A 25917-nucleotide genomic window follows, 5' to 3' on the forward strand; every position below is an offset into this window, starting at 1 on the left:
CATTATATTCTGTTTCTATATCCAGTCTCATGGCTATCCTAACCTATTCCACAAGGCCCATCCCCAGATTTGTTACATGCCTACAATGTGGAATGTTGATGTGACTTGAGAACCATTGCTCTAGAGACAACATGCCAATTGTTATGAGTATTTTGATGAGGATTGACTTCAAACCAAGATCTGCATTAGCAGATTTGTGCCAGCAGTTTCAGACTTCTATAGATTAAGTGTCCACAGATGCTGGTTCTCTCACCAACTCAACACTAAAAAAAAAAAAAACCCAAAAAACACGCTAGTAGACCCAGTTTTTAAAATTATGAGAGAGCTGGCTCACCCTTTTTATCTGCACTTATTGCCACAATTCTATATGGAGTATCCATTCTCCTTCAAATTCTACAGCATTTCTTTTCACCCACATGTTCTGGACATAAACTCATACACTACAAACAAGTGTATTAACAACCTTAATTCATTACTTAGTTGAAGTATCTTTGACAGTGATTACAGCATCAAGTCTTTTTGCGTATGACGAGCCAAGTTTTGTACACCTGGATTTGGATACTTTCTGCCATTCATCTCCACAAATCTTTTCAAGAGCTGTTAGGTTGGATAGAAACCATCGGTGAACAGCCATTTTCAGGTCAATCCAGAGATGCTTGAGTTCAAGTTCAGAGTCTGGCAGAGCAACTCTAGGACATTTCCAGAGTTGTCCCTAAGCACCTCTCATGCTCTCGAGTGTGTGCTTAGGGTCATTGTACTGTTGGAAGGTGAACATTTAACTCATTCTGGAGGTCCTGAGCACTTTGGACCAGGAGTTCACCAATTAGATTTCTGCATTTTGCAGTATACAGCTTTCTTTTAATGCTTATCAGTCTCCTAGTTTCAGCTGCAGAAAACATCTCCGAAGCATAAAAGCTACCACCATGCTTCACTGACGACATGGTAGTGCACAGGTGATAAACAGTGCCAGGTATCCTCCAGACATGATGTGTTGAATTGAGGCCAAACCGCTCAATCTCAGCTTCATCAGACCATAGAATATGGTTATAGAAAATTGCTAAGGTTTGCCAGGCGAGCAGTCTAGGAAGAGTCCTGGTTGTTTCAAACTTCTTCCATGAAAAATTATGGACAGCCTTGTGCTCTTGAGAACCTTCAATTCAACCTTGTGTTGAGTTTTGTGACTTGACACAATCCGGTCTTTGAGCTCTGCAGGCAGTTCCTTTGACCCCATGGTTTGTATTTTGAAATGCATTTACAGTGGTGAAACCCTATACAGCAGACAGGTGTGTGCTTTTCCATATCATGTCCAATGAATTGAAGGTGGACTCCAAACAAAGTGTAGGAATTCCTCAAAGATTATCCAGATAAATGGAATGCATTTGAGCTAAAATTTCAAATGTCATAGTAAAGGGTGTGAATGCGAATTTCAGCGTTTTCTTTTAATATATTTGCAAATTTTTTATTATGAATTGAGTGTAAGCGGACGTGAACAAACAAAAAGGAACACAACAGCGTTAAGAAAATAAACATATATTCCGAATACTATAGCGACTACCACTTTCCTCCATGAGGGTTTGAAAGGAGAGTGTCTGCAAGCTGCTCTGCCTTCCTAGTGGAGATCATCAAAAGTTGTAAGCATTGGAAGTCTAGTGTGCGTGTGCTTAAAATTGGCATGCCAATGGACTCTCTAGGATCAGAATTTAATTCGGAACAGAGTCGGACTCCGTTCTAATAGGGGAATCGTCTCTAGTGGATGTCCGGAAAGCAGCCACTAGAGGCGTGTTTAACCCTGCAATGAAAACATTGCAGATTTTACAAACAATACTTTAGATTGCAGGGTTAAAACTAAAGGGCCACTTTCAGTGAAGTGATCTAGGTGCCTCTAGTGGTCCGTGAAAACAATTGTAACATAAAGCCGCAACTTAAAAAAAAATTAAAAGATCTTAATACACAAAATATACACCCATACATATATCAGGGCTCCTTTTCTACTGATTTCCCTAGTATATAGTGCTTATAAACGCAGCTTCTTTCTAACTAAAACCTTTTCTATTACCTTATTCTCAGCATAAACATACATAGTGAATGCTTACATTCAGTATCAGACTCAAAATGCAACGGACCAGATACGTGAAATGAATATAGAAGTTAAGTTAAGTTAATGGGTAGACACATTCCTACCCAGAATCCCCAGTTGCAGTAAAAGAGTTGCATGCTAGTGAAATATGTGGAAAACCGGCATTCAGTAGAAAGTGGCACATTTAAAATTAACCTTGTTTACACCCCCTTTGCGGTCACTCACACAACCGGTCTTGTAACTTCCTGGTTTATTTAACTCAGTGGAGCTAAACTCAAGAGGCAGCAATTGCCCAGAGCACCTGCCTTGTAGAGACTTCTCTTTGAGCTGCATTGGAAAATCTGTGATTGGACAGCCACAGAAAGTCTGGGCGGGATTAGAAGGGGAGGGATTTGCAAAGGCAGCAGACAAGAGAGCTGCAACTTTTAAAGCCGTTTTTAAGATATATCCCCAATGAAGAAAAAAAATAAAAATGCATTAAATGTATTTTTCCATTCATGGTATATCTACTAAACAGTGATTTATTTAATTTTGGATTTGTGCAGTGGCGTACAATCATGCTGTATTAATTAAAAGTACACAGGATTAGGATTTGCACTCGGAAATTATGCCAACATATTTATTTCCTTAAAATCATTTAATCTTCCAGCACCACGAGAGTATCTTCACCGCACATCTTATCTACTATTTGAGAGGCAATGGCCACCCACCAACAATACTTCTAAAACAGAAGCATTGAAACCAATTCTTCCTTATGAGAAATCGCTCACTTCCACCGTGAACTAAAACATCCAACTGAGTTAAATCAAGAGAGACCTTTAGGAGGGGTTTGTACAGAAATGAATACAAGTGCCGATTCCTTTAGAAACCGGCACTTTTATCAAATTAGCCTGAATGGACATGCAGCGTACCCCTATAAAATAATGAATCAAGTTCATTATTACTTTGACACTTATCATTGTGTCTAAAGAATAAAAAAAAAAAATATATAAAAAAAAAACACAACCACAGTACAGAAACACGTCTAACGAACGTCTACAATTTGTGCTACCCTAGCAAGCAATAACGCAACCCATTAAAGTCGCCATTTTATTGGTATTCTGCAGCCCTAGATCTTATCCACCAGATACTATGAATAAATAAATGGTATTGTATTGCGATTTCTGGGATTCATTTTTATACCAGAGATGTTTTTTTTTTTTTAGAACTATTCTCGAACGATACTGCTGTGGTTACAACACAAAGCATACTTCCTCTTTCCAGAGTAAAGTTGCACACCGTATTGTCACAAGTAAGAGACAGTTGTGGTTAAAGGGCACTAACTCTTTTTATTGTTTGATGCAACAATTTTTAAAATATAGAACACAGATACAGCTTGTTTCGATCACACTTGAGCTCTCAAACTCCGCCAAATAATGTATCAAACATATGAACAAGAAATACAAGGTTTTGTTTTTTTTTAAACAATATATAGTCAACATACACACTGTTAATATAATAATGATAAAAAACATTTTTTTATAAAAAACAAAATATAAATAAATGAAGTACACACAGACAAAATATTAAACAATAATTCAAAGAATTAGGAACCGTGTGGGGAATACAAAAAGGTAAAATAAATAAAATATTTTCCTGATGGGGTGGGGGAGAATAAATAAATAAAGCAACTGAACTGGCTATAAAAAGGTCATATTGTGTGTTGGTCTCATCATTTATTATCATTATTAAAAAAGGGACATGCATCACTTGACTTAAAAAAAAAAAAATGTAATTAAAACCAGGAAGCAAAAATTTTTATACAGATATACAAACATACTATAGACTTTGTTAGGGTTTCCTTTCTCTGACACGTCTTTGGGGAGTGTTCCTTTAGCCCTCCGCCCCTCACGTCAGCTAGTACTAGCCAAACTTGAGAAATTATCTGTACATTCATGACATTTGCAAACAAAAGGGCAAAGAATGCAGAGATTCGGGTAAACCGTACTGAAAAAACTAAACTACCGTATTTACTCGAATCCAATGCGCCATCTAATCTAATGTGCATCACAATTTTTGAAACCTGGAAGCTGAAAAGTGTTTTTTGCTGGCGAATGTAATGCACATTTATACAAGAAGATACGACTATACGACATTGTGCTACAATGAAAAGGTTTGTTGTCAAATGCAATAGTAACATTGATAGTATTTAAATGTTAGTGTTACATGTAAAGGCTATTCTTTCGTAAGCCATCTTTCAGGAACGAAATTAGCCTGCGTGAATTTGCAGGAATGAAATTCGTCTGTGTGAATTTGCCAGAAAATTTCGAATTTTACCCCGAATCAAATGTGAGGTCAAATTTTGGCAACTTTTTTTTTTTTTTTTTAAAAGGTGCACATTAGATTCGAGTAAATACGGAATATTAACACCAAATATTCGGATCATCTTTAAGTATGTGTTTGCACAATGTTATCAATTCTATCCAGGGAGGATTAGGACTGTAGCAAAGGTTAAAGAAGGTGAAAGGTGGATTGCCAATAAAGTGAGTGCATGAGAACAAGTGCTTATAAGAAGGAGTGGTAACGTTAATGAGACGTTAAGCATTGATGCACGTCCCCATTTTTACCAGCGCTCAGCAATACGCAAGAAAATGGCAAGGTTTGTTTTCAATATATAGTCCTACCTGGGTCTATGAACTCTACTCTCCATCCTTATCATTGAGTGCAATTACTCTACCTTGAATGTAAACACCTGAGTGAACTATACCTCAAAATACCTCCTAGCAGGAGTTAAATTACTGGTTTTCAACCAACCAGTGTACTCTGGCAAACAGATGTAACTCATGACATTTCAAAGTGTGCCACAAACTCACTGATTTAAGGGCAGTAACCACAATCTTTAAAATGTGTTTGTTTGTTTTATTTTTGGCTGTGCAGTTACAGATACTATGGGTAACAGTAGCATTTGCATTGTGAAAACATTTTGTCAAAAAAAATGAGGGTCAAAGACACACAATAACTGGCATATTGTACGTCAAGTTACCAGTCGTTAAAGCACATGCAGGACTATCACCATTTTATGAAATTATAGACTAGCTTATAACTTGTTAGGCGAGTGTATGTCAATAAAGTTGTTTTGGTGCCTATAGTATCCCTGTAACACCAAACGTAAAACCAAAGAAGTGTCAAGAAGTCAGCACACATGGCTGTAATGTACTTAAGTATACTAATGTTCCTAACTTGTGTCCCATTCTCATGACACTCTCTCTATATAGCATAACATTCACCACGTCTAGCGTGCTTAGATTTCTACTCAACTTTAAACTGTTGAAACTAACCACCAAACGCGTATGCACAGCCGGTTTGTAATATTCTTTTCATAAAAAAAAAAAAAAAAAAAAGTGCTGATATTTACGTGCCATAAATGTGAAAACCTGTGTTCTAACCTTTTTTATGTATGCCGTCGTGGCACTGTACAATGCTCTGTTACCTCCTGCACAATGAAAAATAAAGAATAAAAAAAAAAGTCAGCACACAGAATTGTGCAGTCTATATATGAACCGGTTATGTAGTTAATACTCCCACATAGCATAGAAGTTAAATAAAAGTATTTAGATTTCCTTCAGGGTGTTCTTGTATATATTTTTATACAATGATGGAAAAAATAAAAAAGTTATAACCAGAACAGAATGCTGCATAGGCACATATTTTTATAGAACAGAACACCGATTTATAACAAATGCCATGTACGCATTTCACACGATTAATCTTTATAATCTCAAAGTCATCAATATCCATTTGTACACAGTTCACTGTATGAGATTGGGCTTCATATCTGCCCAGGATTCGTGGTCAATACATGCTCTGCACAGATTTTTTAATAACACGGTGGGTAACTTTTTAAGAAGAAGAAAATTAAAATATCTAATTATTAGAGTGCTTCATGGTGTTAGGTTTGCTATGTAGGCATAATATAATTATTGTTGAAGTGCCAAGTGTTAGAGGTGCAAAGAAACGGTCAGGGATTAAAACCCAAAATGTTTGGGTGACTGCCATACAAGCAAAGATGTTCTTGGTACTATTAAAGGGACACTATATGCACAAAAACAACTTTAGCTTAATGGAGTATTTTTTGGTGTATAAGTCATGCCTCTGCCATTTATTTATTTAATTTTTTTTTATCTTTGCAGTGCATATAGATGATACAAGCAGGCGTGAGGTGCCCCGAAAGGAGTCCTCATGCAATCTCCTCACTAAACATGCAGGACATAAGCATTAATAGACACATTTTATATTAGAGTCAGGCTTAAATAGTCAGCTATTTCAAAAGTAAGTGTTACTGCGATTAGGCTTAATCACTGCACAACTTAGTCTTTTGACGACATAAGTAATGTATGCATGTAAATAGGCTTTGCTAGTTAGGTCGGTAATGCGTCAACAGTGATATGTCAGTAAGGTTGCAACGATAGTTATGGTGATTACATAATGCAAACAAACTGGGTCGGTTCTGTCAATTTAGCAGTAATAACGTTATACATTTGAAGCGGTTAATAGCTTGTTCTGTCAGGATGTCAAATTATCCAGAATCGACAGCTACACGAATGTGTCATATAATAGGTTAGTACAATACTGTATAGTCCCCTGGGGTCCCCCAGGATGAAGTCCGTCTCTGGACAGGTCGGTAGGACGACGCTCGTATTTCCGGTATCTTGTCATGGTGTGCCGTGTCAGGTCTCCCGATCAGGGTGTCAGGGGTGCGCTGCGTTTTTATCGAGTCATCTGATGCCTTGTTTGGGCTTTGCAGCGGCCCGTCATGGGTGCCCGTGCGGTGGCGATTTGATGCGATGGGTCTCTGGGCATGATGGGAGTTGTTGAGGTGGGTCATTGAGCTGATTTATGGCTGCTCTCAGAATGGAGGGTGTTCAAGGTGTAACAGCTCTTTGTTTCGGCGGCCATTCTGTGCCGGTAGGATGGTAGGTGGCTCTCCACCGCCTTCCCGGGCTGCGGGGATGTGCAGCTTCAGGCAGGTGTCGTTGGTGTCCGCTGCTGCAGCCTGAGCTCCACTCTGAGCCAGAAGTCCGTGAGGATTTGTTCCAGGCTGATCAGTGAGCCCTGCCATGTTGCATGGCAGCTGTCTGGCCGCGTGGTCATCTTTGGCGGGTCTCTCGGCCCTCCGCTTGGGGGGTGGGGTGCGGGGATCCTGCTTGTAGCAGTCGGTCCCCCGGGCCGCTCCCGTCCAGTGCGCTCCAGGTCTCATGCCATCGCGGGTATTGCCTGCTGTCTGTCGTCCACCCACGGTCCGCATTTCCAGTTTACCATGGGGGCTGATAGCCTGTAACTCGTTTGGGGTCATTTGCTGCCGCTTATAGTGGATTGTGGGTGCCTTTAGATCCATTTTTGCACAAATCTGTAGGGAGCTTCAATCAGGCACATATTCCCTCCATGACAGTCAGGCCTCTCCCCCCCCCACGCCATTTATTTAACAGTAATCACGGTTTATGCAACCCTAGTCACACCTCCTCTGCATGTGACATACACTGTTTCCCTACATATGTCCTGTAAAGTGAGATCTAATGTTTAAACTTCCTTTAACTCACAGTCTTTTTAATTTGGTATTTATTATCTCCTGCTTTGTTAATAGCCTCATAGACCCTGCAGGAGCCTCCTGCGTGTGATTTGAGTTCAATTAACAGGGGAGAAGATAAAAACTTATAAAGTTAACGCACTGTGCGGTTAGACCTGATTGAAAATAAAACCATGTTTCCATGCAGGCTGTCTCATTCACATCCAGATGAGCCATGGCTAAAGTTGGAAAAAAGAAAAGAAAAAGTGATTGAGCAGTAAGAGTGCAGGGGCATAACCTGAACACTAAAACAGCTACATTAAGCTAAAGTTGTTTTAGTGCGTATAGTATCCCTTTAATATTTTTAAAATGGCACTGAAGAAACAGATGATTAAAGATTATTATTGCCAACAGTTATACTCTGCCTCTTGCAAGAGGACTTTTAAAATTAAGGTAGATTTTGGCATCAAAGAGTAGAGGTATTGTACACACACACTCTACTAGTTCTATCTACTACAGGCTCCTTTAAGTGTATGAAGAAAAGTTGATAAAAGACAGATGTGAATGAGGCAGCAGGTAGTTGGATCATAATGTGCTAATGAGTACAATGAACTGAACTGATTTTTAGAAAAACATAGCAAAGTTCTAGATATCAGTCGCAAGGAAGTATGGGTACGGTGAGATTAAATCTTCACACTGTGGTTGTGGTCATCCAACTCGCTGTATTAAGGTTTCCTTGGTTTGCAACAGCCGCAAACCTCAGTTAGATCTCGGCTTATACCTTGTGTCGAAAACATTTTCACTTTACTGACTCTGTAACACATGCAAGACGGACTGATACAGTCTAGATACGGCGTGTTTAGCATGCGGAGGTCAATCTTCTCTCTCAAAAAAGAAGGTATGGGGTTTATTATGATTAGTTTATTTGGGAAGGAACAATTCATTGGAAAAAGTGTGGTAGTCGTAAAAAAATTAAAACACAACACAACACTTATGGCCAGTACAAATAATACAACTCCTCGATTACACCCACTGATGCACACAGCATTTTATCATTAAATTATGGGTTATACATTTGGATTCGGTTTAAGAGTTATGGTATATTCTCCCGCATAATCAGCAGGTAGAGAGACACAGCTGTAGAACTGAGTAGCATCAGGGGCAGAAACCTGACCCGACCCGAAACAAACGCACAGACTCCCACACCAGTTACCCATCTGACTGTGGCACAGACAGAAACCCGGGCTCATCCTCCATGACCAAATAGCCCAGCTCAAGGACTGACTGCCAGCAACAAGAGCCCGAAGAGGTTAACCGCACCAGCCCGTAGGCCCCACAACGGTGAAATAACTGTCCACCAGGACTGTAGATTACATACCGTAAACACAACAGTAATATACCCGACCTGGACATTAAAAAGGCTCTTAACAATAAAAATTAAGTGTACGGCTACGACAAACATATAGGTGGAGAACCGGCGTACTATCGCCAAACAAGGTTTGCTAGAACGCAGACAGGAACACATGGTGGGGAGGCGATCAAAAACACCAAAATAGCAGAGGTCACTATACGTATTGCCCAACAACCCGAAAAGGCCGCAGCTGCAGGCCTGAACTCAGGCTGGTACAGTGGGTAAAGACCAACTGTTAGTCGTGCATAGTTTAGCAACACAGTTTTCTCTTTGTACAGTCGCTGATGTTGATACGGACACATTGTAATGCTTCTCACTGTTACTTGTATTTTCAATGGAAAAAGATACTAAATAAAGATTGTAAAAAAAAAAAAAAAAAAAGTTATGGTATATTATTCAGAATTAAAAAAAAATATATATTACATTTTTCCAGTTAAAGGACCACTATATGCACCCAGACCAATTCAGCTTAATGAAGTGGTCTGGGTGCCAGGTCCATCTAGGCTTAACCCTTTCTGCTGTAAACAAAGCAGTTTCAGAGAAACAGCTATGTTTACTTTAGGGTTAATCCAGCCTCTAGTGACTGTCTCATTGATTTTCACAGTGAGAAGACGCCAGCGTCCATAGGAAAGCATTGAGAACGCTTTCCTATGGACTGGCTGAATTCGCGTGCGGCTCTTGCTGCGTATGCGCATTCAGCCAATGACGGCAGAAGAAGGAGGAGAAAGGTAAGCCCGTCGGGAGGGGGGCCCCATGAGGGTGGGGGGGGGGGGACCTATTAATACTATAGTGCCAGGAAAACAAGTATGTTTTCCTGGCACTATGGTGGTCCTTTAACCCCTTAAGGACACATGACATGTCATGATTCCCTTCTATTGCAGAAGTTTGGTCCTTAAGGAGTTTGGACAGAAAGAACATTGATATAAATAAAAAATAATAATAATAATAATAATAATAATAATAATAATAATACATTTCACAATTCAATGTGGCCTAGGATGGGGTGGTCTACTGGTGCTAAAGAGAACAACATTTTGTGTCATATTGCACCCGAAACTGTTTACCGTATATACTCGAGTATAAGCCGAGTTTTTCAGCACATTTTTTGTGCTGAAAAAACGGAACTCGGCTTATACTCGAGTCATAGTCTGTATTATGGCAATTTGCATTGCCATAATACAGACTGGGGGGAGAGGGGGGCTGGCAGAGCTGTAACTTACCTTTCTGGCAGCTCCTGTCAGCTTCCTCCTCCTCCGCGCCGTCCGTTCAGCACCTCTGGCAGCTCCCAGTGTAAGTCTCGCGAGAGCCGGCTCTCGCGAGACTTACAGTGTGAGCTGACAGAGGGAGCTGCACGGACGGCGCGGAGGAGGAGAGAGCTGACAGGAGCTGCAAGAAAGGTAAGTTACAGCTCTGCCAGCCCCCTTCTCCCCCCACTGAACTGCCAATGCCACTAGACCACCAGGGAAGGAGCCCCCCTCCCTGGCCAGCTAGCAAGCAGGGAGGGGGGGACGAAAATAATAATACAAATATTATTAATAATAATGAAAAAATATTAAAAAAAAAAAAAAAAAAAATAATTAAAAAAAATTTATATAACAAAAAAAAAAACAATTAGTATTAAAATAAAAAAAATAAAAAAAATGCCCACCCCCACCAAGGCTCTGCACACAGCATCACACACACAAGCACACTGCACTCATTCACACACACAAGCACACTGCATCACACACACACACACACACAGCACTGCACTCTTACACACTGCATTCATACACACACACACTGCATTCATACACACACTGCAAATAAATATTTAATGAATATAATTATTTTTAGGATCTAATTTTATTTAGAGATTTACCAGTAGCTGCTGCATTTCCCACCCTAGTCTTATACTCGAGTCAATACGTTTTCCCAGTTTTTTGGGGTAAAATTAGGGGTCTCGGCTTATATTCGGGTCGGCTTATACTCGAGTATATACGGTATATAAAAAAAAAAATAAAAAAAAAAAATACCACAAACACCATATGGAACAGCTATCACAGACTCTTTGTACTACAGCAGCTACACTGAGATTTAGAGGTTAATGTGCATAAAGTGCACCATCAATTCTTATTGGTTGGAATCTGCCTAACTTGTACTGCAATACTTTTCAATTTCAGAAAAGTCTGTAATGCAATCTTCATGCATTTTAAACAAAATTAAACAGGTCACCATGGCAAGTCTTGACAATCAATTACAGCTATACTGCCATTACGGCTACTACAGAACACTGAGTGCATACACAGCTACACCAATATTTATCTAAGAATGTGAAACTGCTCTAGGGGTGTTTACCCACAATCAGAACGCATTTACAAAAGCAAGTTCTGCCTTAGAAGTGCTAACCGACAGGTAGTCGATCTCTCTCTGGAAGTGTGGATCTTGAAAGGTCAGTGAAGGTCAAAATGAATTACACTTTAATTATGCTTATCTTCAATCTTCTAAGCTACATATGTGTAGGACCCGGAGTAATAAACACCAGGACCTAATGGTTGGCATCCCTCTGATTTTTTTTTTGATTTTTTTTAATTCTTTATTTTTTTGGGCACAGTAAAACACAGTACAACCCGTGTGACCATAACAGCCCCACCGGAGTAACGTTTAACATATTGATACACATATCTGCATAACGTTCATGGGTAGTAGTCAAACAACATGTGGTATCTGCTATCTTTGCACATTTTTGTAGTATTGTGACAATCAAGCTTGAGAGGCTCTTGGAAGTAATATCCAACTAAACCATTGGTGTCTCTTGTATGTTTATCGGTCATATTTGGTAGAGTGCATGTCCCTGTGCTGGTCTAGTGCAAACCGTCGCTTGGTTATTAAAGGCGGGAGGCACGGGTGGTATTAGTGCTAGCGAAAGTTTCACAGAGGGTTAGCCCGTGGGTGCCCCCTTGTAGCTGCCGGTCATTTGGTGCGGTTATGTCTGTCGCACGGTCCTTGTCTATCGTCCCGTATGTTTGGTGAGCTATAGAGGGACATGTTGGGTTGTCTTCTGAGGGAATGTGATATTAAGTCAGTGTGAGGTCTGCAGGTTCCTTTCCCTATGGGTGCACAGTGATGTGCTTGCCAGTAGTGGTTTACATTTTAGTGCGGGTGTCCTGCCTAGGTTGGTCCCTTATGTTGGTGCCAGGGGGGGGGGGAGGGAGTGGAGAAGAATGTGGTTGTAGTTCCTCATGTAGTGAGAGCCTGCGCTAGAGCCCGGAGATGCCCCTGTGTCTAGCTGCGATATGCCTAGTGTGAGTTGTTTTAGAGCCCTTGGTGTGCTTTTAACAGCAATTAAGGTGTAACAATAAAATTATAAAAATTTGAACTAAATTATAATAATCATAGTAATCATAACGGTAGAGCAAGCAAAACAGGAGAAAGTGTTAGATGCTTGGATCGGTGCTCCCGGCCTCTCCGCGCCCCTGGGAACGAAAGGTGCTGTTCTCCCCGGGTCCCAAGAATGTGTCGCGGCAGGGGTTGTCTGTTGCCTGGGTTGTGTGGCAATCCCTAGGTTCTGCAGGAATAGTTCAGCATTCTGTAGCGAGGTGAGGCTGGTTGTGGTGCCGTCTTTAATTACCGTCAGAGACCTTGGCAAAGTCCATCAATAGGCGATGTTAGCTGCGCGCAGTTGGCTAGTGATGTGGCCTAAGGACCTGCGCCATAATAAGGTGTTCCGTGTCACATCTTGGTAAAAGGTGAGGTTGGAGGATTCAAAGGAGAGTGGGGTTTTACCCCGGATAGTAGTAAGAAGCCTGATTTTGTCTGTTGCAGGGTGGCATCGTATGATGATATCTTGTGAGGCGTTAGGGGGTGCTAATCTAGGCTTTCGGATACGAAAGAAGCCATCCAGTACCAGTTTTTTCGCTTGGGAGTGTGGCAGGATCGTGGCTATGAGGCGCCGAAGGTAGTGGGGTAGCTCAGTGGAATCTATATTGTCAGGGATCCCCCTGAGTTTGATGTTAACTCGTCTATTGCGCTCCTCTGACACATCCACTCTTGTATTGAGAGCGGTCTGGGAGGTTTGGAGTTGGTGGATTTGTTCCATGAGCCCCTGTACCTCTAGCCGCAGGTCTTGTAGATTTTCCTCTGAGGCCTGCGTGCGCGCAGTCACCGCCTGTATTTCAGTCTGGAGCAGCATGTAGTTGCCTCATTTCTTGCAGCAGGTCGGTAATGTCCTGTTTAGTGGCCGGGCTTTGTTTGTCTCTGCCCGCTGGTGTTTCCGCGGTCGTCTGCGCCCTGGAGGGCTCCGGTATTTCTGCGGGGAGTCCCTCTGTGTCTGGGGGTTCCGCTCGCAGTCCGGCGAGGTCGCCATCTTGGGCCTCATCGGGCGCTGTAACGAGGCCCTGATGTCTTGGGTGTCCCTGCCGGTGCCAGAGGTAGGTTTCTGGGACCTTCTCCCCATGTTGTGGGTGTCTGGTGTAGTGGGACCGTACAGCAAGCGGGTGTCGTATGGGATTCCTGCCGCAATCAGTTCTCGTGCGGCCTTCGCGGTCTGCGCCTCGAGGTAGGCCCCGGTTCTCCTCCGGGTTTTCTTGCCCGTTTGTGGGAACAGGAAAGGCATCAGTATGCGGCTCTACCTAAATTCGTGCCTGTGTGAGTCAGTGTACCCATCGATGGCACTTTGGGGCTGCCGATTAGTAGTGATTTATAGTCGATTGTCAGGAGCTCTGTAAGATTGCGGCCATTCAGGTCCAGCGCTAGGCTCCGTCCTCCGTCCCTCTGATTTCAAACAAACAATTTGATAAACACTGGAGGATTCCCGGGAACCCAAAGCGAACCTCTTAGATAGGCCAAATATAAAATATATGTATGGGCAAGTTGGATTTGGTCATGCTGAATTGCTGTTTCAGCTTTCAGCACTTCCAAACTGGCAAAGGCCGATCGAAAGATATTTGACCCATAATAGGGAAGGGGAATCTTCCACACTCAGGGGTGGGCTCTGGTTGATGAGTAATCCTCTGGGACTCTTTTGAGCTTTTCAGAAATATAGAATTATTATTTTTTTTTTTAAATGTATTTGATATTACAACACCATCGAACTATATACTGAATTTCAATGTCAGTCACACTGTGCAGCACTGCCCCAGGAAGCACCTCTAGTAACCATCTGAGGAGTGGCCAGTGGAGGTATCCCTCGCCTGTAATGTAAACACTGCATTTTCTCTGCAAATAAAACCTGAAGGGAATGATTCTACTCACTAGAACAAATGGAATAAGCTGTATAGTGTCCCTTTAATGATTTCAGAAGCTTCAGAGGTTCTTACTGGAGATACAAGCTCAACAAGGACTCACTAAGGTAGTACAGATCAGCATTGTATAAGAGAAGAGGAATGGATTAGACCTGCTCTCAGTGAGTTCAATGAACAACAAAAGGATCTTACACTCAGTACATGGCGTTCACGTCTAGTTGCCATGGAGACAGGTATTTGTAGAACCCGGATTTATACAACATCCTGTTTGGGAATCATGATTCTACATCAGCTTTAGGGTACTTTTTGATCCAAACATTCCCTCCTAAATCACAATTTATGACCTACCAAACGTAAAAAGAGCGTTATTTACCTGAACGCTGTGAGCTCCACCTTGTCATGCTCATTTTTGGCCAATTCCGGGATCAGAGAGAGGTGGGAAATCTGGGTGGCAGCCCAACCAAACTGGAAGATGATAATGAACGGGATGAAGTATATTAAGCCCACCCACTGTGGAGTGCTCTCCTTACAGCCCAGGCAAGGGTTAAAGATGAAGGGAAATGACAAGATCACGCTCAATGTACCTAAAGACAGAAGACAGGAAACAAAAAAAACAAAAAAAAAAAAATTTTGCAGAATATGAATATCCAAAAGGCCAATATACTTTTTTCTCAGTACGTGAAACATTTGAAGTCACAACACATTCATGTATTTACAATGCTGAATTATTATTTTTTTCATTCAATTTCAACAATTGGAATGGAGTATTTATTATTTTTTTTTTTTTTTTTTTTAAAAGGTTTACATTAGGCCTCACCCAAACACACACACACAGGGATGGTTAATGGGCCCTGTCTAACTCCTGAGACCTACATGGCAGTCTAGAGTCGCCTTTTGGCTAATCCTGCTCTGGTGCAATTAGCAATAGCATGGGTAGAACACATGGTTATATGACGTGTCATGCGTGTGTCAGATATTAATAGGCCATGCGTTGCAGACTTGCAAAATAATTTGTAAGCAAAAAAGGAAGAAAAAAAAAAAGGAAGCTTATGTCAATCTAATAAATTGAGGAAAAGCTCATCTGTTAGACACAGATAAGCCACTTGCTTAACTCCAGAACGAGAAAGATGCAATAGGATGTTGCTCCATGGAGATCTACACAGATAGCACATTTTTAAACACCGTGTTCAGTAGCTTAACACGTAAAGTATCACATTCTGAAAACAGGCCAGCAATCAGCTTCACAGGGCATAGTGCTTGCTACAGAAAATGGATGATGAGATAAAAAGGGACCGTTATAAGATTCTATAAGAGAGCGAGCGAGAGAGAATGAATTATAAGTTATGTTAACAGTCACATGAGGATAGAAAATATAAAAACCCTGTGAGGATTTCATGTTTGTATTAAAACGAATGCTATTTATTATTTCTATTCCTAATAAGGATAGCCGGCAGCAATGTCACAGGCTTATGGTACACACTACCGCGCTAACTAGTTTATCTACCAAGTGAGCATTTGAAGAAACTGCAGCCAAATATATTCCATCCTGCTCCCTCCAAATGTGAGGAAACGTGAAAACAAATAAACTGGCTCAACGCGGTTATTACTCTCTACGTCACCAGAATCCTGGGGACCCATTCACTACATATAGGGAAAAAAATAAAAATAATGTTAGTCTGTCTCAAATTGAGGACAATCATAGAAATAAATTAAAAGAAATTAATATGTTGGGGTCCTGTTCAATTTTCGATAAAGAAAAACTCATTGCACCATAACTACAGCATGAAGTAGTGGTTATGGTGCCAGAAGTGCCCTTGCGTCACCCCCATGGTAAGATTTACAATAGGTTGATCTCTTACCTGTTGTCTGCCAGGCACTGATTCTTACCTCCAATAACTCAACCAGAGAACAGGAAGCACTCTGTCTGAGCCAAGTCTGACAGTGTGCGGCTTAGCTCACTGAGAGTGATCAGCTGACACTTTCAGCCAATGATCTAGCCTGCATTGCAGTATTTGGCTGGGTAGAGCGAGCAGAAGCTCCCAAGTAGGAACTTTTGGTTCTCTGGATGAGGGATAGGAGACTGGATGTGGTTCCCGACAGACTCCAGGTAAGGAGTCAAGCCGATCTAAAGTTTGACTTCTTACAATGGAGGGTCCTCAGGGCACCATAAGTACAGACAGGTAAAGACATTGTGCTGCCTGGATCGAGGATTAAATGCTGCCCCACTCCCCCCAATATGCATTTGCAATGGTAGTGTGTCTATGTGTGCGCTGGGGATGAAGTGTGTGCCTGTGTGCGCTGGAGATGAAGTGTGTGCCTGTGTGCGCTGGGGATGAAGTGTGTGCCTGTGTGCGCTGGGGACGAAGTGTGTGCCTGTGTGCGCTGGGGACGAAGTGTGTGCCTGTGTGCGCTGGGGACGAAGTGTGTGCCTGTGTGCGCTGGGGACGAAGTGTGTGCCTGTGTGCGCTGGGGACGAAGTGTGTGCCTGTGTGCGCTGGGGATGAAGTGTGTGCGCTGGGGATGAAGTGTGTGCCTGTGTGCGCTGGGGATGAAGTGTGTGCCTGTGTGCGCTGGGGATGAAGTGTGTGCGCTGGGGATGAAGTGTGTGCCTGTGTGCAATGGGGATGAAGTGTGTGCCTGTGTGTGCTGGGGATGAAGTGTGTGCCTGTGTGCGCTGGGGATGAAGTGTGTGCCTGTGTGCGCTGGGGATGAAGTGTGTGCCTGTGTGCGCTGGGGATGAAGTGTGTGCCTGTGTGCGCTGGGGATGAAGTGTGTGCGCTGGGGATGAAGTGTGTGCGCTGGGGATGAAGTGTGTGCCTGTGTGCAATGGGGATGAAGTGTGTGCCTGTGTGCGCTGGGGACGAAGTGTGTGCCTGTGTGCGCTGGGGATGAAGTGTGTGCCTGTGTGCGCTGGGGACGAAGTGTGTGCCTGTGTGCGCTGGGGACGAAGTGTGTGCCTGTGTGCGAAGTGTGTGCCTGTGTGCGCTGGGGATGAAGTGTGTGCCTGTGTGCGCTGGGGATGAAGTGTGTGCGCTGGGGATGAAGTGTGTGCCTGTGTGCGCTGGGGATGAAGTGTGTGCCTGTGTGCAATGGGGATGAAGTGTGTGCCTGTGTGCGCTGGGGACGAAGTGTGTGCCTGTGTGCGCTGGGGACAAAGTGTGTGCCTGTGTGCGCTGGGGACGAAGTGTGTGCCTGTGTGCGCTGGGGACGAAGTGTGTGCCTGTGTGCGCTGCGGACGAAGTGTGTGCCTGTGTGCGCTGCGGACGAAGTGTGTGCCTGTGTGCGCTGCGGACGAAGTGTGTGTCTGTGTGCGCACTGCAGCAAATACACTTACCTACTTGCGTGGCTGGCTCTGTGTGAGCTGGGAGGAAGTGGCACGCTGTCACTTCCTCCTAGCTCTCCCTGTGGATATAAAGGGGCAACGCTAGACATGCCTAAAAGTTACCCACCACTGAAAGCCTGGAGGGTCTATGGCACACTCACCAAGGGTGAAATTTCTATCTTCAGAGAATAGAACAGGTTTACTTAACATTGAACATGACAGACAAAAGTGCTTTACTGTAACAATCATAACGCAATTTGTTGTGATTTTGAAGTGGTCGTGGTGTCTGGAGTCTGTATACACAGCATTTCGTTATGAAACAGTGCACATACAGAGATTAACCCTTCTGGTGCTGATAGTGCAACTCCACTTCTGGCAGCGTGCTGGCCCCATAAAGCCAATTGTGACGTGCTCCTTCTTCCCCCGTGAATCCCTCAGTCTGCCCTTCCCACTCCCCCTGGAATAGGAGAATAACATTGACAAGAAATACCAGGCTGTGGGGAGAACTTGGCCTCGGAGCTTTGGAAAAAAAAAAAAAAAAAGTGTTTTTTTTTCTTTTTTAAATTATAAGTTTCAAGGGATATAGATTTAAACATAAAATTCACTGTTTAGAAGAAATGCCCTCTATACCAAATAACTAGTTAGAAGGGCAATATGGCCCTAGAAATACATAGTTGTTTTTGAGTCACAATGCTAAAATGCTCCTTTAATTTACAAAAAATGTGCCAATTTCTATAACAAAAAAAAAAAGAAAAGAAAAAAAAATAAGGAAGTAGGACAAACATCTCCTACATAAAGCACTTCAGCAAGCTTTGGGTGCTTTGGGGATCTGGATTATTCCTTTTACATTTCAGGGATACGGTCCACCACTGAAAGCATTACTCCAACCAAAATCATTGTGTTATAAAATCACAGTATTTTGGTTGGAGTAACCGTTTAAACTGTTTCAGAACTTACGCGAGTCTAAATAAATACCGTTTTAGAAGCCTAACGAAAGTGCAGCCAGGCATTAAACAAAGCACGCAAAAAAAAAATTACACTTGGAGACATTTAGTCATTGATTAACTGTACAGTTAAAACATAAAGAAAACTTAAGTTTTATCTTTCTGGTAGTCAGGTTTTTCACAATCTTTTTTTTTTTTTTTAGCAATTTGTTTTCTAAAGTGACTAAATCGAAGTTCTTTCATTTATTTGGTTGTCTATAACAGGCTAGAGACAGAAATTTAGCCCAACGTTCATCACCATAGACAACTGGAAGTGTCAAATAATACTATATCTACAGAAAATCTGGCATATAATAAAAGCACATACTTCAAATATACATGGTCTATTCCCCCCCCCAAAAATAACTCATTAAAACCGCCAAAGCATAATAAGAAGTTATTATAAAAAAAAAAAAAAAAAAAAAAAAAAAAAAAAGACAGGTATAAATAATGTAAAGGAGGGGGAAAAAAATGCAATCTAATTTCGAACATAGCTGCTAAGAACAAAGAGCCAAATAAAAAGTGGCCAGCAGCTACATTCTCTGTTTGGGGTGCACAATTAGCCCACTGACCAAAAAAAATAAATAAAACATTTTTTAAAAATTCAAAAGTCGGCGTGGAACTTTCACAAAATAGAATTGTGGGAAAGATGTTTGTGCTAGCAAATTGTATAGCTGAAAAATGATTTTAGAATTTATATTTCAGATTTCCTACCTCCAATGTCTTAAACGCTATGTTTGTCATCGGCATAGCAGTAAAGATTAAAGTGATACTATAGCGCCAATAAACACCTTTACTGTACTTACCCAATTCCAGCGCCAATGTCCCTCAGCGCTGGGTTGGCACTTCGCCCCCCATGACGTCACCCAACGGGGGGAGCTAATGTGTGGTGAACACATTAGGCCCTCCATATAGGAAAGCATGCTGCAATGCTTTCCTGTGGGGAATTGACAGCGTGAGGTCATCCAGCATCAGTTAGGCGACCAAAAGTCACCTAACCACCCAGAAGTGCCTCTAGTGGCTGTCTAATTGACAGCATCTAGAGGCAGTCTTAACCCTGCGAGGTAACTAGTGCAGTTTCTCAAAAACTGCAATAATTACCATTACAGGGTTAAGGGGAAAGGGACACTGCACCCAGACCACTTCAATGAACTGAAGTGGTCTAGGTGCCTATAGTGTCCCTTAAGGTTAGGGATCACAGATATAGCTGGGTATCCAACTGCACCCCATAACCTCTGGTCATGTGTGAAGGCAATTTAAACCTACATTATTATTTATATTACACCAACAAATTCTGCAGGGTTGTACAATAGGTGGACTAACAAACAAGTAATTGCAACAAGATAAATTGGACAGACAGTAACAGGAGGTGGTGAGGACACTGATCAAAGGAGCTTACATTCTAAGGGGAGTGGGGTAAAATGACACAAGACTATCTAAACGTGAACACGCCAGTCACAAATCGTTAACTTGAATGTGTCAGTGATGTAAAAACAGGATGTGTTTTTGCAGATTAAGGCTTTTATTTATTTTTTACACGGACTCGTGTCTCACAAATGATTAGATTAATGACTTGTGTTAACCAGCAGCTTTGGTCATTTAGGCAACTTTAGGTTGCTGAGAAAAAAAATCGCATTACAGTCTTGGTGAGAGTACGGGATCCCACAAAGACCTTGTATTTTTAATATTAAAAATACATGGCATCTCTTGGCATCTGTACACGGGATCCTGGTTTTAGATTTAATTGTAAAGCGAGACCCTCTGCTCATAACAACAGGCAACTCGTAGGAGATAGAATATGAAAAAAACACATTACATTTAACCACCACATTAAGAGCAATGCATGTTTAAGTTTTAAATCGGTATGAAAACCAAGCGTTAAAAAAAATGAAATAAAATCATAATGACTTAAAAAAAAAAAAAGGGGGGGGGGATGGGTCTCATTAAAAGTAATTTATTTAAATATTACAATTGCAACGTTTTAACAATCAGGGATTTCTATATTGTCTGTTCTGATAGGTAAACAAAACTGCATGACTAATTTTCTGAATGAAAAACCTGTTGCTGCTATAGTAAGTTTCAATGGAACACTATAGTCTCCAAAGCCACTACAGCTTAATGTGTGGTTCTGGTGTCTCTAGAATGTCCCTGAAGGCTTTTCAATGTAAACGCTACATTTTAAGAGGTGCTTCCTATTTCAGTGCTGCATAGTGTGCAGCACCTAGGTTCAGCACCTTCATGTAGAGCGTGGAGACGCTGAACGTTCCCCATAGAGATATATTGAATTAATGCATCTCTATGAGTAGATGCTGAGTGGCGCAGCATGGAGATCTGTTGTGCATGCGCAATAGCCTCACAATGCTTTCCTATGGGAAAGCTTTGGATTGGCTGAGACCGTCAAAAATGATGATCTCAGCCAAGGAGGCAGGTTCAGTGCAGCAATGGAGAAAAGGTCAAGGTTAAAAACTTTTTACTCCATTCTAAGGGGGGACAAAGACATAAACAGGTACTTCAGCATTATAGGAAGATAAGGCCAGGTACTAATTAAAAGTATTTTGAAATATTGGGCAGACTAGATGGGCCAAATGGTTCATATCTGCCGTCACATTCTAGGTTTCTAGTGTTAGGAATACAAATTTCTATTCCTAACACTATAGTGTTCTTTAAAAAAATTATATATCTATCTCAACAGCAAGAATGAGCTGCATTCTGAGGCTTTGGCAAATGTGTATTTACTGGTGCAAAAATAAATCAAAATATAAACAAAAGTATAATATATACACACACACACACTTTTTAAATTTTCTTTCTTTTTGCACCAGTAAATATGCACACACACACACACACACACACGTGAAAATAAATAAAATCAACATTTCAACCTACGCAGGTCTGACTTTTTCATGATATTGAAAAACAGGTTATTCTCAAACGAACAGGTCAAAATGTTGACCCACTTAACACATAACGTTTATTTGCATCAATAAAAACACATTTGATTAGTTTTTTGTGGAGGTATGTATACACACACACACACAAATCTGTTACTACAAGCAAATAATTGATCACATAATTATATTTTACCTGACATGTCTCAACCCTGTACACTACCTACCGATCAGATGCCAAGATTTCCGTCGTCCATATGGCAGACAACCAACTCGCCGATCCGACTCGTACCCGACCAGAGGCGTACAGATTCCATCAGCGATCTGACCGACCAGCAGCAGGACGCCCGAGTTGAAAGACGTGAACCCCAGCACAGAGTGGAAATAAACCAAGAAGTAGGTGAACCACATCGAGGCGCACAAGTCATTGAGGAAATGCCCTGTGGCATAGCTGATCCGCCGGAGGAAAGGCAGCGACGCTGCGTCCGCCATGGCGAGCAGTTGGCGCAGTTTTGGCAGCTGACCCTCTACTCCTTTTATCTCGCTTCCAGTGCCGGGAGGTCACGGTCTGTATAGCATTCCTCTGCTAGCTGGAATGAGAGAGTAAGCCGGATACAGGCGCCACATCTGCATGTGTCATTGGTGGAACTAGAAAATAAAAATTAATTTATTTATAAAAAATAATTAAATTAAGATGTCCAGCTCTACAGTGTACCTTGTAATGTGCCCCTAACCAAACACAAGACCCAGCACAAGGTAACCTGCAAATTATATGATCCTGTAACAGACACATTACGTTACATATATCTCAAATTAACATTCTCAATGTAGCTTTGATCCTTACAGACCCATGCTGCCTCCCCCACCCCCAACACAGAGCTGGAGCACCTTCACTCACCCGACCAAGCCGGTCTTTTGCAACCTCTCGGCCACATCAACCTAAACATTCACGACCAAACAGAAAACAGTAGCTGGCAGCCAATCCGATTCGCAGGTCGTCGGTCAGAGGCGTGGCTGAACGAGCCGCGTCACCGAAGTGCCCGCCCGCTCCTTTTTACACCAACCTCGTGACTCGTGTTGCTTAACCCCATCGCTGCCACGCCTGCTCTGAGGAAGTTGTGGCTGAAAAGTTGGGATTTGCTAAATTTTGCTGTCTGTAGGGAATATGGGATCATTACCCCCCCTGCTCTTCATAGGCTTATAAAAAGCTGACATTTTTTCCAGGGTTATTCCTTAAAATGTGAATAATTTGAAAATTTAAAGTGAATTTCAAATTTAAGACCAAAGTAGCCAAACTGGGAGAATTTTTTTTTTTTTTTAATATAGTTTGACTATTTTAGCCTGAAATGTAATTTCACGTTTAACGTTTAATTATTGATTTCACATTTAACGTTTGAAATAACGTTGCATAAGTAAGAGTTCACATGTTAATGAATAAGCTGGTGACGTGTTTTTTATTTTATTTTTTTTTTAAAAGAAAATGGGCCGGCGTTTTCGTTAATTGTTCCCATATTTAGAGTGAATCATTGCGTTTACTTCAGACGATATAATTACGAGTCAACATGAATCATTGACTTTACATAAACTTTTATTACTTTCACAATTATAATAGTATATTTTGAAAAGTACAGCCAAACATATTTTATTTTTTATTTATTTATTTTTTATGGGAGGGGAAGCATAAATATCTGCTTGGCTTCCGTTTTGTTTAAGCAGTTATCAGCTATTCCTCAATCTCCAGTCGTTCAGGGAATATCGCCAAACAGGAAACCACATGGGAAGTCCCCGTTCAGAAGTGATGATCAATGCTCATTGTTCTACTTTATACTCACCTTGTCATCTTTCCTTGTAACAGAGCCATAGTACATTCAGGTCATCTCGTGTAGAGGTCATGTTAAGTTTTTGTCTAAACTAATCCCTGGTCAGTTTCAACACGTGTTGCTGTGAGCTCCAACTACAGTATTAAAGTATAACTATGTGCCAACGCAAATTCATAGAAAAATATTCAGTAGGATTCGTAAAAGTTCAGACAATAAATTGCAGTCTTTATTAAAGGAACACTATATAGTGCAGGAATCGCAGTTTAGGCTCCGACCCCCCTCTCCGTGGAGATCAAAGGTAATTTTACTCACCTTTTTCCCACACCGCGCCGCTCTAGTCGCAGGTGTCTCTGCCTCCATGGCTGAGATTATCAATCATAATGATTGCAGACAATCCAATGCTTTCCCATAGGAGAGCATTGGGAGGCTATTGCGCAGGTCTCTTTGCCCTGGAGACAATTTTGAAACCACTCTCCACCCCCTGCAAATCCAAGGAATCTTCTATTGATGGGGATACCTTAACACACTTATTGTGGCACAGGATGGCTCCTGTCACAGATTTCGATATTTATCTAGGGCATAGACATTCCTCCAAACATTAAGGACAGCTTTATCAAATGCGGGTTCTCCACAACTGGAACGTGGAGAAGATAACTCCAGTGAATTATTTTAATGCATCCATCAGTACCTCTTTCTGAAGTTCCTAAACTCATTCTAGGGTTCAGATGTTCTCATACTAAGGTTGCTGGTTCTCTTATACACAATTATCTTTAGGAAACATATAAGGAGATTTTGCTAGATAAAATTAACATGTCACGACAGGCTCACTGTAAGTTTTAAATACTGTCCGGGTTGTGAGAATGCCAAGTATGTCTGTTATAAAAACGATGAACTTTGAAGATAAAAAAGTATAAACTTGGCTGGGCATCTTATCACCCATCATTGTGTCTTTTTATTTATGGTAATGCAAGGTAAACCTTGCAATGTGCATTATAGAACATAAAATTACATTTCTTGGCTTGCAAGAACCATGCCGTCTCTTAGGGTAGGGCTGGCAAGAGGGTGGCTGACTGCAGGCAGAAACTGAACATGGGCTTGTGGTTTGTACGCTCAAAGCTCTCCAGGCAAACCTCCCAACGAACTGTGGTATATGCGGCTAACCAAGCTTCTGGCCTGCAATGTGTAGGTGTAATGTCGATGGAGGTGTCTGCCATTGACTGTAGCAGGCTTCCCAACAGTCCCAAGTACAGCGGGAGAGTCCTGATGCTATGGTTCCTGCCCCACCATCCAGGGTTTGTTCTCTTGTATCCCACTTTTAGAAAACACCATAGCGTAAGAGCAAAATTAGATGCGCTCGTGTTGAAACACTACTTTCTTGCAAAATCTGCAGAATCTGACCTCAGTGGACTGGCCTGTGTGATCGGTGGGCAGAGTGACATGTTTTTATGCCAGATTTAACGGCCTCTACCTCTGGCAGACTCTCCCCCATTCCAGGTGGCTCAGCCCCTTTTGGGCAGCGCAAGTTGCATGAGTTGCATCACTGGGCTGCTCCGAGCTCGTGTTACCCAGTGCTCAGATCTCTGTGAATGCTCTGCCATGCTATGCAGCTGATACTGATGGAGGTTGCAGGAATATATGATGGTACACCCCTAAACTATATATATACTGTTTGCTTTCCTGGGTAGGATCATCCACTCACAGACCTGTTGGTGCTACCCATATAAAGGGGCATTCGCTTTGAACTTGTCCCCATGCCAAAAAGTTGCTAGCCCTCTTTCAAATCCAGTGTGACGTACCTCCTGTCAGGTCAGCTTCCTCACTACTATCAGGGATCTCTGGAGCACGTCAGAACCAGTCACCAAAGCTTACAGTATATCACAAAAGTGAGTACACCCCTCACATCTTTGTAAATATTTTATTATTATATCTTTTCATGTGACAACATTGAAGAAATTACACTCTGCTACAATGTAAAGTAGTAAGTAGTAAGGGTACAACCTGTGTAACAGTTTAAATTTGCTGTCCCCTGAAAATAACTCAAAACACATTAATGTCTAAACCGTTGGCAACAAAAGTGAGTACACCCCTAAGTTGAAATGTCCAAATTGGGCCCAAAGTGTGAATATTTTGTGTGGCCACCATTATTTTCCAGCACTGCCTTAACCCTCATGTCCATGGAGTTCACCAGAGCTGCACAGGTTGCCACTGGAGTTCTCTTCCACTCCTCCAAGACGACATCACAGAGCTGGTGGATGTTAGAGACATTATCATGTTGGAATACTGCCCTGCGGCCCAATCTCCGAAGGGAGGGGATCATGCTCTGCTTTAGTGTGTCACAGTACATGTTGGCATTTGTGGTTCCCTCAATAAACTGTAGCTCCTCAGTGCCCAAGCTCCCACTTGTCTTTGTACTCCTGACTTGGTTGTCACCACACACGCTTGACACCATCTGAACCAAATAAGTTTGTCTTGGTCTCATCGAACCACTGGACATGGTTCCAGTAATCCATATCCTTAGTCTGCTTGTCTTCATAAAACTGTTTGCGGGCTTTCTTGTACATCATCTTTAGAAGAGGCTTCCTTCTGGGACGACAGCCATGCAGACCAATTTGATGCAAGGTGCGGCGTATGGTCTGAGCACTGACAGGCTGA

General features: G+C 42.0%; 1 protein-coding gene across 3 annotated transcripts in view; it reads right to left on the reverse strand.

Moving 5' to 3' along the window:
* The window catches only part of MFSD12 (major facilitator superfamily domain containing 12), a 70045-nt gene extending 47630 nt beyond the window's left edge, over positions 1–22415 (reverse strand). For all 3 annotated transcript variants that reach the window (XR_010090906.1, XM_063455916.1, XM_063455917.1), the window contains exons 1-3: positions 22344–22415; positions 21673–22093; positions 14626–14836 (exon numbers count right to left, since the gene is read on the reverse strand). Coding sequence is in view for 2 of the 3 variants with exons in the window: in XM_063455916.1 (XP_063311986.1) it covers positions 14626–14836; positions 21673–21937 (476 nt within the window). In the remaining variant the exon portion in view is untranslated. The remainder of the gene's footprint in view (positions 1–14625; positions 14837–21672; positions 22094–22343) is intronic.
* Positions 22416–25917: the final 3502 nt, after the last annotated feature.

This window comes from Pelobates fuscus, chromosome 5 (genome assembly GCF_036172605.1).
Source record: "Pelobates fuscus isolate aPelFus1 chromosome 5, aPelFus1.pri, whole genome shotgun sequence".
Classification (NCBI taxonomy): domain Eukaryota; kingdom Metazoa; phylum Chordata; class Amphibia; order Anura; family Pelobatidae; genus Pelobates; species Pelobates fuscus.